The sequence below is a fragment of the Staurois parvus genome, unplaced genomic scaffold (genome assembly GCF_062004578.1).
Source record: "Staurois parvus isolate SC_StPar_1 unplaced genomic scaffold, SC_StPar_1.0 ptg000132l, whole genome shotgun sequence".
In the NCBI taxonomy this organism is placed as follows: Eukaryota; Metazoa; Chordata; class Amphibia; order Anura; family Ranidae; genus Staurois; species Staurois parvus.
Window position 1 is genome coordinate 6,887,925 of NW_028317928.1, and position 15,837 is coordinate 6,903,761.

The 15,837-nt window shown below is 45.0% G+C and overlaps 1 protein-coding gene across 1 annotated transcript in view; it reads left to right on the forward strand.

Moving 5' to 3' along the window:
- LOC149466251 (uncharacterized) overlaps positions 1-11,319 on the forward strand; it is a 79,143-nt gene extending 67,824 nt beyond the window's left edge. Inside the window, exons 15-18 of the mRNA XM_089672720.1 lie at positions 13-110; positions 2,042-2,162; positions 7,602-7,697; positions 9,268-11,319. Of these exons, the coding sequence (XP_089528846.1) occupies positions 13-110; positions 2,042-2,162; positions 7,602-7,697; positions 9,268-10,250 (1,298 nt within the window). The 3' untranslated portion in view covers positions 10,251-11,319. The remainder of the gene's footprint in view (positions 1-12; positions 111-2,041; positions 2,163-7,601; positions 7,698-9,267) is intronic.
- Positions 11,320-15,837: the final 4,518 nt, after the last annotated feature.

The window sequence follows — 15,837 nt, forward strand, 5'->3', positions numbered from 1 at the left end:
TGTTTCCTACAGATGGATCCAGTAATGGGAACCCACTGGAGAGATGTCCCAGTCCTCTGTATTCCCGGGACTCCACACAGGAAAATCAGGAGATCCCTCAGGAGGATCAGGTAGATTGAAGCAAAGGTCTGAGATACATTCTAATCTCTGAAAGAAGAACCCCAAGCAAAATGTTTTTATTTACTATTGGACAGATTGAAGAAGGGTGAGAACCTTTGTTGGGGTTTTACTGCTAATGCAGAAGGGGTGCCAGCACTACGTAAGGCAATGAGAAGCTGTGAGGTGTCTTCTTGACCAACTACTGTACTGGAGGTTGAAGATCTGTGCTATCGAGACAAAGGTGCCTACACCAGAAGACCAGCTGAACTACACCACAAGCCCTTCAGCAGCTTAAACAGTCTCTCTATATGTGTATCTCATCTATGTATTTAGCTGTTTGCCTGGAGTTCTGCTTTAATAGGAAAGCAAGCTCTTGAGATATTATTCAGAATATTGGAAAAGTCGTTTACTAAATCTGGATTAGACAAAATCAGAAGCAGCCGTGCATAGCAACCAATCAGTTTCAGTCTTCACCTTGTTCAGTTAAGCTTTAACCACTTTACATCCATGCTATAGCTGAATGACGGCTACAGCGTGGCTGTCCAGTTCCGGGAGGCTGTCATATGTATGGACACAGCTCATCACATGACAAGGTAAAAAGCCAATCACAGCGGCCTTCTACCACGTGATCAGTTGTGTCCAATGACACAGCCTATCACAAGGTAAATACAGTTGCCAGTTATCGGCTGCAGTTTCCTCATGGTGTCACAGCGTGAGGAAAGTACTGCCGATAACTGGCAAGTGTCACAGAGCAGATCTGCACTGATAATCAGGGCACAGTGCCACCCATCAGTGCCCAGCAGTGCTGTTAGTCAGTGCCATCAGTCAGTGCCCATCATTGCTGCATATCAGTGCTGCATCATTAGTGCCTCCTCATCAATGCCCACCAGTACTGCCTCATCAGTGCCCATCAATTCTACCTACCAGTGCCCATCATTGCTGTATATCAGTGCAGCATCATTAGTGCCTCCTCATCAATGCCCACCAGTGACACCTCATCAGTGCCCATCAGTGCTGCCTATCAGTGCCCATCATTGCTGTATATCAGTGCAGCATCATTAATGCCTCCTCATCAATGCCCACTAGTGCAGCCTCATCAGTGCTGCCTATAAGTGTCCATCATTGCTGTATATCAGTGCAGCATCATTAGTGCCTCCTCATCAATGCCCATCAGTGCTGCCTATCAGTGCCTCCTCATCAATGCCCACCAGTGCCGCCTCATCAGTGCTACCTATCAATGTCCATTATTGCTGCATATCACTACAGCATCATTAGTGCCTCCTCATCAATGCCCACCAGTGCCACCTCATCAGTGCCCATCAGTGTCTCCTCATCAGTGCCCCTCAATGCTGCCCACCAGTGCCGCCTCATCAGTGCCCATCAGTGTCACCTCATCAGTGACCATCAGTGTCACCTCATCAGTGCTGCCTATCAGTGTCCATCATTGCTGTATATCAGTGCAGCATCATTAGTTCCTCCTCATCAATGCCCACCAGTGCCACCCCATCAGTGCTGCCTATCAGTGCCCATCAGTGCTGCCTCATCAACACACATCAGTGGAGAAAAATTACCTGTTTGCAAAATGTTGTAATAGAAACAAAGAAAAACTTTTTTTTCCAGTGTTTTGCTATTTTTTTGTTTATGGTGCGAAAAATAAAACACCCAGCGACAAGTACATACCATCAAAAGAAAGCTCTATTTGTGTAAAAAAAATTATAAAAATTTAATATGGGTACAGTGTTGCATGACTGCGCAATTGTCATTCAAAGTGCGACAGCGCTGAAATCTGAAAATTGGCCTGGGCAGGAAGGGGGTAGGCGGTACCCGGTAGGCAAGGGGTTAAAAGTGAAAGCTAGAAGCTGATTGGCTGCCAGGCACAGCTGCTCCAGATTCCTCTGCTTCAGTTTGAGTTAATCCCCCCCCCCCAATGTGTCTTCTGCAGGTTGATGGCCTAGTTGTCAAGGTTGAAGAAGATGAGATGTTCATGATGGAGGAGGAGTCAGAGGAGGACGAAGGACCTGTGATGATTAAAGAGGAGCAAATTCCTGTAGAGATCTGCGAAGGCGAGTCATTCTATAAGCCGATCCATTTATTAAATGAAGATTTTGTTTCTCTTTCAGTCATTGGAGGTCGCAGTTCTGATCTAAAAGCAGAGCTGTGCCCTCCAGGGATCGCATGGCGAGTGTGAAAAATCCGATTTTCTCTTTCGTTCATTGGAGGACGCAGCTCTGCTTTTAGATTGTCACTAACTGGGCATATCGCCACCTACTGCAAAGTGATACTAACGCTAAAAACGGGTTTTACCTTAATGTATTCCTTGCCTTAAAGTGTTACTGAACCCACAACAGTAACATCGGTCTGTATATGCAGTAAAGCATGCTTGTTATACTCACTGTGGAACCTGAGGGGTAATCCTCCACATTGTGTAAAAAGGCTGTTTGATCCTTTCTTCTCTGATCCTCCCCTTCTTCGACTGTCCCCAATCTATCTGCTGATAGTACAGAGCTCTAGGAGTCACTCTGCATGCACATGCTCAGTTTGGTGTGTATTGCTAAGGAGTTTTTTATTTCTTGGGAGAGTGCATGTGATCAGTACAGGGCAAGATGGAGGGTCAGGGGTCATGCAGTCTCATAGGACAGTCAGAGGAGAATGAAACTCCTCCTAGAAGCTTTAACCAGTGCTCTGCTGATAGAAGTCACAAGACTGCTGCATACTGCTGATGAGAAAAGGTATTTAGCAGTTTATATTTACTAAAATAATTGCATTTCCATGTTCTGTGTACTGTGGGAGACCAGATATAGTGAATGCAGGGTCCGGGGAGAGCGGATATAGTGAATGCAGGGTCCGGGGAGAGCGGATATAGTGAATGCAGGGTCCGGGGAGAGCGGATATAGTGAATGCAGGGTCCGGGGAGAGCGGATATAGTGAATGCAGGGTCCGGGGAGAGCGGATATAGTGAATGCAGGGTCCGGGGAGACCTGATATAGTGAATGCAGGGTCCGGGGAGACCGAATATAGTGAATGCAGGGTCCGGGGAGACCGAATATAGTGAATGCAGGGTCCGGGGAGACCTGATATAGTGAATGCAGGGTCCGGGGAGACCTGATATAGTGAATGCAGGGTCCTGGAAGAGCAGATATAGTGAATGCAGGGTCCGGGGAGACCTGATATAGTGAATGCAGGGTCCGGGGAGGGCGGATATAGTGAATGCAGGGTCCGGGGAGACCTGATATAGTGAATGCAGGGTCCGGGGAGACCTGATATAGTGAATGCAGGGTCCGGGGAGACCGGAGATAGTGAATGCAGGGTCCTGGGAGAGCGGATATAGTGAATGCGGGGTCCTGGAAGAGCAGATATAGTGAATGCGGGGTCCTGGGAGAGCAGATATAGTGAATGCGATGTCCGGGGAGAGCGGATATAGTGAATGCAGAGTCCGGGAAGAGCGGATATAGTGAATACAGGGTCCGGGGAGAGCGGATATAGTGAATGCAGGGTCTGGGGAGACCGGATATAGTGAATGCGGGGTCCGTGGAGAGCAGATATACTGAATGCGGGGTCCGTGGAGAGCGGATATAATGAATGCGGGGTCCGGGGAGAGCGGATATAGTGAATGCAGGTTCCGTGGAGAGCGGATATAGTGAATGCAGGTTCCGTGGAGAGCGGATATAGTGAATGCAGGGCCCTTAGAGAGCAGATATAGTGAATGCTGGGTCCGGGGAGACCAGATATAGTGAATGCAGGGTCCGGGGAGACCTGATATAGTGAATGCAGGGTCCGGGGAGACCTGATATAGTGAATGCAGGGTCCGGGGAGACCTGATATAGTGAATGCAGGGTTCGGGGAGACCTGATATAGTGAATGCTGGGTCCGGGGAGAGCGGATATAGTGAATGCAGGGTCCGGGGAGACCTGATATAGTGAATGCAGGGTCCGGGGAGACCGGAGATAGTGAATGCAGGGTCCTGGGAGAGCGGATATAGTGAATGCGGGGTCCTGGAAGAGCAGATATAGTGAATGCGGGGTCCTGGGAGAGCAGATATAGTGAATGCGATGTCCGGGGAGAGCGGATATAGTGAATGCAGAGTCCGGGAAGAGCGGATATAGTGAATACAGGGTCCGGGGAGAGCGGATATAGTGAATGCAGGGTCTGGGGAGACCGAATATAGTGAATGCGGGGTCCGTGGAGAGCAGATATACTGAATGCGGGGTCCGTGGAGAGCAGATATAATGAATGCGGGGTCCGGGGAGAGCGGATATAGTGAATGCAGGTTCCATGGAGAGCGGATATAGTGAATGCAGGGCCCTTGAAGAGCAGATATAGTGAATGTGGGGTCCGGGGAGAGCGGATATAGTGAATGCAGGTTCCGGGGAGAGCGGATATAGTGAATGCGGGGTCCGGGGAGACCGGATATAGTGAATGCAGGAGCGGGGAGACCGGATATAGTGAATGCAGGCTGCTGAGAGATCGGATATAGTGAATGCAGGGTCCGGGGAAGCAATACATTTCTCCTTGGGAGTGTGTAGTAACTGACAAGTGCCAGTGAAGTGAGACCCTAGATTTCCAGCCATTATTATGTGATATATGCGATTTTGACTTCTTGATTCTGTGGTCAAAATGATGCGGTAAGAGGCTGTGTGTGCAGTGTGATGGTGGAGGATATCTTTCCTTGTGGGCACTACTACATCTTTAAGCCCACCTTTTAGGTAATCCTAAAATACAATACATTAGCTGTATTGTTCACTTGTAGAATGCATCTCCTAGATTGTGAGCTCTGAGGAGCAGGGCCCTCCTTTCCCTCTTGTATTGAACTGTATTGTTGCTGTATTGTCTCCCGTTATATTGTAAAGCACTGAGCAAACTATTGGTGCTGTATAAATCCTATATAATAATAATAATTTACAAATATATGTAAAAAATATATGTTAAAATTACTTTTTTATATGTTAAAAAAAATCTGAAGAATATATTTAAAAAATAGATATTTTAAAAAATATAATTTTTTGTAAATATATTCTTCTGATTTTTTTTAACATATAAAAAAGTAATTTTAACATATATATTTACATATATTTGTAAATGCATTCCAAAAATATAGATTTGTTTTTTTAAAGACATACAGTATATTTGAAATGTGTTTTTTGTGTTTTTAAAAATATTTTTTATATATTTTGTAATAAAAGCCCATTTCAACATGCAGTGTGTGTGTATGTATGTGTGTGTGTGTGTATATATATATATATATATATATATATATATATATATATATATATATATACACACATTTATTGAAATCTATTTTGAAATATATTGAATATGGTCAAAATTGTAGTATTTCAAATATATGGCAATATATTTGGGCAGAATATTTTTAAAATATATTTAAAATATAATTTTCTTCCATGTGGGAAGAGTATAGGGCTAAGATGTCTTGGTGTACCAATGATGGATGGACTAGACCTAGGCACTCTCTCTCTCTCTTTCTGCAAATTGTAACAGTGTGAAACGGACGAACCCCAGTTAATGAACTACAGTCAGGTCCATAAATATTGGGACATCGACACAATTCTAACACTTTTGGCTCTATACACCACCACAATGGATTTGTAATGAAACAAACAAGATGTGCTTTAACTGCAGACTGTCAGCTTTAATTTGAGGGTATTTACATCCAAATCAGGAGAACAGTGTAGGAATTACAACAGTTTACATATGTGCATCCCACTTGTTAAGGGACTAAATGTAATGGGACAGAATAATAATCATAAATCACACTTTCACTTTTTAATACTTGGTTACAAATCCTTTGCAGTCAATTACAGCCTGAAGTCTGGAACGTATAGACATCAGCAGACGCTGGGTTTCATCCCTGGTGATGCTCTGCCAGGCCTCTACTGCAACTGTCTTCAGTTCCTGCTTGTTTTGGGGCATTTTCCCTTCAGTTTTGTCTTCAGCAAGTGAAATGCATGCTCAATCAGATTCAGGTCAGGTGATTGACTTGGCCATTGCATAACATTCCACTTCTTTCCCTTAAAAAACTCTTTGGTTGCTTTTGCAGTATGCTTTGGGTCATTGTCCATCCACACTGTGAAGCGGCGTCCAATGAGTTCTGAAGCATTTGGCTGAATATGAGCAGATAATATTCCCGAAACACTTCAGAATTCATCCTGCTGCTTTTGTCAGCAGTCACATCATCAATAAATACAAGGGAACCAGTTCCATTGGGAGCCATACATGCCCACGCCATGACACTACCACCACCATGCTTCACTGATGAGGTGGTATGCTTAGGATCATGAGCAGTTCCTTTCCTTCTTTATACTCTTCTCTTCCCATCACTCTGGTACAAGTTGATCTTGGTCTCATCTGTCCATAGGATGTTGTTCCAGAACTGTGAAGGCTTTTTTAGATGTCGTTTGGCAAACTCTAATCTGGCCTTCCTGTTTTTGAGGCTCACCAATGGTTTACATCTTGTGGTGAACCCTCTGTATTCACTCTGGTGAAGTCTTCTCTTGATTGTTGACTTTGACACACATACACCTACCTCCTGGAGAGTGTTCTTGATCTGGCCAACTGTTGTGAAGGGTGTTTTCTTCACCAGGGAAAGAATTCTTCGGTCATCCACCACAGTTGTTTTCCGTGGTCTTCCGGGTCTTTTGGTGTTGCTGAGCTCACCGGTGCATTCCTTCTTTTTAAGAATGTTCCAAACAGTTGTTTTGGCCACGCCTAATGTTTTTACTATCTCTCTGATTGGTTTGTTTTGTTTTTTCAGCCTAATGATGGCTTGCTTCACTGATAGTGACAGCTCTTTGGATCTCATCTTGAGAGTTGACAGCAACAAATACCAAATGCAAATAGCACACTTGAAATGAACTCTGGACCTTTTATCTGCTCATTGTAATTGGGATAATGAGGAATAACACACACCTGGCCATGGAACAGCTGAGAAGCTAACTGTCCCATTACTTTTGGTCCCTTAACAAGTGGGAGGCACATATGCAAACTGTTGTAATTCCTACACCGTTCACCTGATTTGGATGTAAATACCCTCAAATTAAAGCTGACAGTCTGCAGTTAAAGCACATCTTGTTTGTTTCATTTCAAATCCATTGTGGTGGTGTATAGAGCCAAAAATGTTAGAATTGTGTCGATGTCCCAATATTTATGGACCTGACTGTATATACTGTATGGTCTTCAGTATGGATCTTCTGCGGGCTGCGTTGGGGCCCCTTGTGTCGTTGGCACACTTGATGAAAGCTGGCCACCCCTGCACACATACAGAGTCTAATTACTCTACCCCCATGTCATGCCAATACATTCGCTGTATTGTTCACTTGTAGATTATATTGTTTTGGGATGGGGCTGTTTGGGGTTCCCCTGTAGTTCAGCTTGCATGAGTGCCATACTGAAATAAGTAATACTGTAGGTCTTTTCCTTACCTGCCGTTCTAGGTCAGCACATGTGGTATATGAACTCCAAATGTTTTTTTCTCATAATTCCTGCAGACACAATGGCGACGGAGGGAGATGTCAAAATTGAAGAGGATGAAGTACGATGTGTGAAGATCGAAGATGATGAAATTGGTGTAGAGATCAGCACAGGTGAGGAATAAACACTAAATCCAGAGAAGAGTCCCAGATCCTCCTTGTTCAGTCACTACAACAATCTCTTCTCCTCCCCCCTCCTCTGTCAGTAGACAGTAATGGGGGGACAGTATGTGCCCAGTGGGGGAGTCATGAGCCACCAGCCTCTATTAGGTTCAGCTCCTCACGACATAGCGGCCTTCTGCGTCCCCACTGGGGATAGTCTGCTCACTTCCTGTCTTTGTGACCCAACCGGAAGTAAAAAAGAAAACATAAGATTCCTTTCCATACGCACAAAAAATAAACTTTTTCTAAGCTCGTCTGCATTAAACAAGTAGGTGCTACGCCCAAAGATAATCCCCACGGAGGTGGAATGTTGGTGCTCTGGCTCTGTGTGTCTTCCCAGCACAGATGCAGCTGAATGATGAAGATTGGTATAGCCGGCACTTGTCTTCCCAAATACTAAACTTTATTGAGCGAGTAAAATGTGCATATAAAATGGTTTACGCATTTCGGCAATAATCGCTAATCATAGCCACAAAATACATGTCAGGACATTACATTTATAAATACCACATAATGGTTTTGACGATTCGTTTATAAGTTTCGGCTGTGAGACTATCCCTTCAGGTAAGGAAAGGATAGTCTCACAGGTGGAAGGCCTTGGTGACACTACGTACAGTATGTGCCCAGTGAGGTGGGTCAGGAGCCATCAGCCTCTATTAGACTCTGGCTATGAGCCATGTAAGGAGGAGGAGATCCCTCCAGAGATCAGCCCAGGTGAGGAATAAACACTAAATCCAGAGAAGAGTCCCAGATCCTCCTTGTTCCGTCACTACAACAATCTTCTTCTCCCCACTCCTCTGTCAGTAGACAGTAATGGGGGGGACAGTATGTGCCCGGTGGGGGAGTCATCAGCTTCTATTCCCAGATGCGGCGCTACCCCTGCAGGATTCGCTAATAGTGTTGGGTCCTGTGTTCTCACCTCGTTCTGGGGCAGGCCCCAACCCCTCTGAAACCTCAGGTTATACTACTTTTGGATAACTTGGATTTGGAAACTTTGCAGTGACTTAAGGTCAGTGGTGGGGTCCGGAGCCATCAGCCCCTATCAGACTCCGTCTCTCCTCCTCATATCGTGTTTTTCCAGTCAAGAGAGCAGAAAGAACAGTACGGCCCAACCTAAGACATCAAAGTCAGATTATTGTGTATGTATAGTTATATTTTCTATGGAAGGACACAGCTTCATTTTTTTGGTTTCCACAATATAGCATATCTTCTTTCTTATGGTTTGTTGCTCCTATTTGACCAGTTCCCCTCCTGCTGCTTGGTCACTTACTGGTTGGCGTCTTCAGGAGGGCATTAACCATAAGGAAGGGATAACGCTTGTCCAGTCTTCATAGGTTTCTATAGAGTCCCCAGGTAAACTCCCTAAGAAAGGAGCTTGAAAAATGAATCCACATTTTGTTTTCGTGTGGGGCTGCTGCTTCTCTTTTGTAGCAAGAGTAGTCTGTCTTGTTAGGTCCTCTGTTCTGTTTCCTTAGCCCTGAGTTTCTCTTTTGACACTTTCTTTATTGTGGATTCCCTACAGATGGACGATACAGAAGGTACAATTCCACTTTCTCTCCAGATGATGACATAGATGACAGCTCACCAGATTCCCCAGGAGAAAACCCTACAATTCCAAATCTCCATTCAGTACCTTATCATGCCAATCCATCTTCTGATCCCTCCACCCATGAACAGACTTTCCCCAATCCTGCAGAGATCACAGGTCATTATACATCTGGCAGGTTTCCCAAAAAGGTGCCATGTCCAGAGTGTGGTAAATTTTTTACTTGGAAGTCAAGCCTGGTCAAGCATCAGAGGTGTCACACGGGTGAGAAGCCTTATTCGTGTTTGGAATGCGGGAAATGCTTTGCGTACAAACCGGACCTTGTCATACATGAAAGAGCTCACAGAGGCGAGAGGCCTTTCGCTTGCTCCGAGTGTGGGAAATGCTTTGCTAAGAAATTTTGCCTCGTCCAACACCAGAGAACTCACACGGCAGAGAAGCCCTATTCCTGTCCCGAGTGTGGAAAATGTTTCATGACAAAGGCTTGCCTTTTCCAACATCAGAGGTCTCACAGCGAGGAGAAGCGGTATTCATGTTCGGAATGTGGGAAGTGCTTTAGACACAACTCAGATCTCCTCAAACATCGAAGAACTCACACAGGGGAAAAGCCTTATTCCTGTACAGAATGTGGAAAAGGCTTTTCGGTGAAGGCAACTCTTGTTCACCATCAGAGAAGGCACAGAGGGGAGAAACCTTATTCATGTCCAGAGTGTGGGAAATGCTTTGTCCAGAAATCAGACCTGGATAGGCATCACCTCATTCATACTGGTGAGCGACCGTTCTCTTGCCTTGAATGTGGAAAGTGTTTTACACAAAGGTCGACTCTGGTGGAGCACCGTAGAATTCACTCAGGAGAGAAGCCCTATACCTGTACTGAGTGCGGGAAATGCTTTGCACAAAGGGGGCAACTTGTTGCACACGAACGGATTCATGAACGAAAACCTACTTTTACTGTGTAGTCTAACAGAGGAGAACATTTAGTCTGCCATCTTTCTGCTCCGAACCATCAATGTGTCCACAAACAGGGAGAACTTAATTTCCCTTACAGAAACATAGTGATGGTTTCTGGGTAAGACCTGTATTTCATGTTCCTCACTTAGTAAACCTTTGAATTACCAGTCTTCGCTGAACCTTTACACCAACCCGTAAATGGGACAGTTTTAGCTTATCCAAGCCCCGGTAGCCAGCATGCCTAAAAAATGTCATTGACCGTGTTTAATAAAAATACTTTTCTGCTGTTTCCAAGCTTAGCCAATGTAGAGCCTTGAAAAATGACCCTTTTGGCTGTGAAACCATTTTGACTGGTTATGCAGGACTGGATGTGGTCTACTAGCTCTCCTTTGGTGGTGGGCTGTGTGTTCTATTGAGGTTCTGAAGCTCCACGAAAGTGACTTAACTGGAATACAAGTATCAGTTATAGACTTCAAATATTGCCCTCCAAGAAACATTTACAAATAACCTTCAGTAGAAATAAAGTGAGGAAAGAGCTGAAGGCTTTTTCATGGTGCTTCACGTTCCAACAGCTACATGTTGGGGAGGTCGGGTAAGACAAGACCATAGTGTTCATGTCTTTATCTTGGGCTTTCAGTAGTGAGATGCCTGCAACGGAATTATCTTTTCTTTCCAACCACCAAGTCTTTTACAAACCTTAACAATGTTATACTTGTTTTGACTGGTTCTGCAAGACTGGATGTGGTCTGCTAGGTCTCCTTTGATGGTGGGTTGTGTGTTCTATTGAGGTTCTGAAGCTCCATGAAAGTGACTTAACTGGAATACAAGTATCAGTTATAGACTTCAAATATTGTCCTCCCAGAAACATTTGCAAATAACCTTCACTAGAAATAAAGTGAAGAAAGAGCTGAAGGCTTTTTCGTGGTGCTTCACGTTCCAACAGCTCCATGTTAGGGAGGTTCTGTAAGACAAGACCATAGTGTTCATGTCCTTTTCTTGGGCTTCCAGTAGTGAGATACCTGCAACGGAATTGTCTTTTCTTTCCAACCACCAAGTCTATTAAAAACCTTAACAATGTTATGTTTTCTTGCTGGGGACTAATTAAATAATATTGAAATTCCAGCTATAAAATCATCATGTGAGGGGATGGAGGCACAAAATGCTGTGAAAATGTGGAATAGACTCCCTCAAGAGTTGGTTCTGACCAGCTCAGTGGATTGCTTTAAAAAAGTCCTGGATTCTTTCCTAGATACACAGAACATAACTGGTTACTAACATTTATAGGTGGTATCGCTGCGATCATCAGGAGCAGGAGAAATTACTTTGGGTTGTTCTTTGGTGGTAGGTTATGATAGTAGCAAGAAATATACAGCTAAATTTTAAAAAAATGGGTTTTTTTTACTATTTTTGGCCAGTTTTCCTTATATCCACTACCATTTACCACTGAATTTGTCCAGAAAAAAACACGGTCTAATCCACCTGGATGGAAAAAGGAGTTGTGACGGTATGGATGGTTTTGCTAACACACGTCAAAGTTGCAAAATTGTGCTTAGGTGTTAAAATTTGTTTTACCCTTTGACATGAAGGGGTTAATGCAAAATGCAGTTTGTAAATGACAATAATTCAAAAGCTGTCTAAACCTGCCTGGCCCTCTGTGAAAAAGTAATTGCCCACCCCCCCCCCCCCCCCCGCTAATTTTTTTTTTTTTGGAAAGCTGACTTAACCACTTAAAGGCCTTAAACGGATCTACTGCTACAGGGCGGTTGTCCTGTGCAAAATCAAAGTGATTCTGCATTTCCGCCTAGGGGGACGTGCATGCACGGGATGTTTCAGCTGTGATCATTCACACCAGAAACCGATCGGGGGGTGCCGGACAGTGTATGTCCGCCGGCACACGCATATTGTCGGGCAAAGACACACAATGCATCTATGTAAACAAGGCAGAGCTCCATTCTGACGGGGGGAAGTGATGGATCTTGCGTCCCTGCAAAGCAGGGAACAGGAGAACAGGATCCATCACTTCCCTTAGTAAAAGCAGCGCACACAGTCCACAAAGCACATAACTAGGCACACAGTTAACCCTTTTGACTGCCCTAGATGTTTAACCCCTTCCCAGCCAGTGTCATTAGTACAGTGTCAGTGCATATTTTTAGCACTGATCGCTGTATTAGTGTCGCTAGTTCCCACAAAGTGTCAGTGTAAAAATGTCCGCCGCAATATCGCAGTCCTGCTAAAAGTCGTTAATCACCGCCATTACTAGTATTTAAAAAAATAAACTATATATCCCATAGTTTGTAGACGCTGTCATTTTTTTGCGCAAACCAATCAATATACGCTTATTGGGATTTTTATTTAAATCAAAAATATGTAACGGAATACGTATTGGCCTAAATTTATGAAGAAATTGTATTTTTTTTTTATTTTTATTGGATATGTTTTATAGCAGAAAACAAAAAAAAATGTTTTTTCCAAAATTGTCAGTCTATTTTTGTTTTTAGCGCAAAAAATAGAAAAGGTAGTGGTGATCAAATACCACCAAAAGAGAAAGCTGTATTTGTGGGGAAAAACAGCAACAGAAATTTAATTTATCTACAGTGTTGCATGACCGCGCAATTGTCAGTTAAAGTACCCCAGCGCTGTAGCGCAAAAAATGTCCTTGTCAGGAAGGGGGAGGGGGGTAAATCTTCTGGAAGTCAAGTGGTTAAAGTGTTAATAAACCCTGGACCCTGCATTCACTATACCGCTCTCCCCGGACCCTGCATTCACTATACCGCTCTCCCCGGACTCACTATATCCGGTCTCCCCAGACCCCGCATTCACTATATCCGCTCTCCCCGGACTCTGCATTCACTATATCCGCTGTCCCTGGACCCTGCATTCACTATATCCGCTGTCCCCGGACCCTGCATTCACTATATCCGGTCTCCCCAGACCCCGCATTCACTATATCCACTCTCCCCGGACCCCGCATTCACTATATCCGTTCTCCCCGGACCCTGCATTCACTATATCCGTTCTCCCTGGACCCTGCATTCACTATATCTGCTCTCCCTGGACCCCGCATTCTTTATATCCGCTCTCCCCAGACCCCGCATTAACTATATCCCCTCTCCCCGGACCCCGCATTCACTATATCCGCTCTCCCCAGACCCTGCATTCACTATATCCGCTCTCCCTGGACCCTGCATTCACTATATCTGGTCTCCCCGGACCCTGCATTCACTATATCCACTTTCCCCGGACCCTGCATCCACTCTCCCCAGACCCCCATTCACTATACCGCTCTCCCCGGACCCTGCATTCACTATATCTGGTTTCCCACCGTACACAGAACATGTAAATGCAATTATTTTAGTAAATATAAACTGCTAAATACCTTTTCTCATCAGAAGTTAAAGCAGTCTTGTGACTTCAGCAGAGCACTGGTTAAAGCTTGTAGTAGGAGTTTCCTTTCTGCTCTAGGAGGATGCAGAACCCCTGACCTCTGTCTGGACAGTGCTGATTGGCCCTGTGCTGATCACATGCACTTTCCCAAAAAAAACAAATGTTCTCTAGCAATACACCCTAAACTGAGCATGTGCAGAATGTTTACGGGTTCAGTCTGTCTTATCAGCATGGACATTTGAACAAGAGGAGGATCAGAGAAGCCAGGATCAAACAGCCTTTTTACACAGTGCAGAGGATTAACCCCTTAGGTTCCTCAGTGAGTATAACAAGCATGCTTTACTGCATATACAAACTGATTGTACTGTTGTGGGCTTAGTAACACTTTAAACTTCATTTGTCACACCTAGGCCTGATTACTGCCAGACCTGCTGAATCAAGAACTCACTTAAACAGAAGTTGTCTGACAAAGTGAAGCATGCTTAAAGATCTCAAAAAGCAACGCATCATGCCGCAATCTAAAGAAATTCAAGAACAGATGATAAAGTAACTGACATGCATCAGTCTGAAAAGGGTTACAAAACCATTCCTAAGGCTTTGAGACTCTTAAAACAGGGGTCTCCAAACTATGGCCCTCCAGCTGTTTAAGTGCTACAAGTCCCATCATGCCCCTGCCTATGGGAGTCTTGCCTGTGGCTGTCAGAGTCTTGCAAGGCCCCATGGGACTTGCAGTTCCTCAACACCTGGAGGGCCATAGTTTGGAGACCCCTGTATTTGAGTCATTTAAGATTGGGAAGGGGCAAATACTGCTTCAGAGCACTGTGAGACCCATCATACATGGGGACATTATCGATGGCAGCGGTTATAGGCGGCGTGCAGGCGTAGATGGGTGGGACAGACTTTCGTGGTCCTTTGGCCTAACGCAGGTAAGGGATAGGTAGGACAGACCTGAGTCCTCCCACGCGATTGTGTTACCACTCTGGTAATAAAACCTACTGGGAGGAAGTTACAGGACGGGTGGCCCTGGGGAAGGATAGGGCATAGTGGCCACCAGTCTTATGGACAGGAAATGAGTGAAAGTGGGTTCCGGAAGCAGAGGATGAGATGAGGATTACTAAATGGCTCTGCTGGACCTGCAGTTCTACTCACATGTTTCTGTTTACCTATGGGCGTCACCCGCTCTACTGTGGATTTATATCCCTTTCCCTTCTATGACTTCCTGACCCGCCTCCCAGTCTACTGGCTTGTTTCCCAGATCCTCCTATGTCTCCTGCCATCTGTACTCTGCACATGCCAATGGTCTCTGTATCATCAGCCAGGCTGTGACCAGGTTCTAGTCTGCTGCAAGTCCACCCCCACCATGGTGACCTGGTTCTAGTCTTCTGCAAGTCCACCCCCACCATCGTGACCTGGTTCTAGTCTGCTTCAAGTCCACTCCCACCATGGTGACCTGGTTCTAGTCTGCTGCAAGTCCACCCCCACCATGGCGACCTGGTTTTAGTCTGCTGCAAGTCCACCCTCACCATCGTGACCTGGTTCTAGCCTGCTGCAAGTCCACCCCCACTATCAGGGGCCCTGGTGAAGAAGCAGGCTAAGGCTTAAACCACTCCCCCAACCCAAAAAAACCCCCTATCTCAGCCGACCTCAAAATCCGCCCCCCCAACCTCACCACCCCCGCCCCACTCCAAAACAAAAACTATCTCAGTCGAGCTCGAAATCTGCCTCCCTGACCTCACAACCCCCGCCCTACTCTCCCCACCCCAAAAAAAACCCTATCTCAGCCGACTTTGAAATCCACCCCCCCCCCCCCCCCGACCTCACCACCCCTCCCCATTCCACTCACCCAAAAAAAAACCCTATCTCAGCCGACCTCAAAATCAGCCCCCCGACCTCACCACCCCTGCCCCACTCCCCCCACCCCAAAAAAACCCATATATCTCAGCCGACCTAAAAATCCGCCCCCACGACCTCACTACCCCCGCCCCACCTCAAAACAAACCTATTTTAGCCGACCTCGATTTTATTCAGGTAAATGCTTGCTTATAGCAAAGTAATTCTTTGCTATAAGCAAATTGTGTAAAAAAAAAAAAAAATACTGATCACTTCCCCAAAGTAGTACAATGTTACTATGGTAACATTGTACTACTTTGGTCATAGTAAAATATGAAAAAAAATCTTAAAAAAATAAAAACAAATGTAATAAAAAATTAA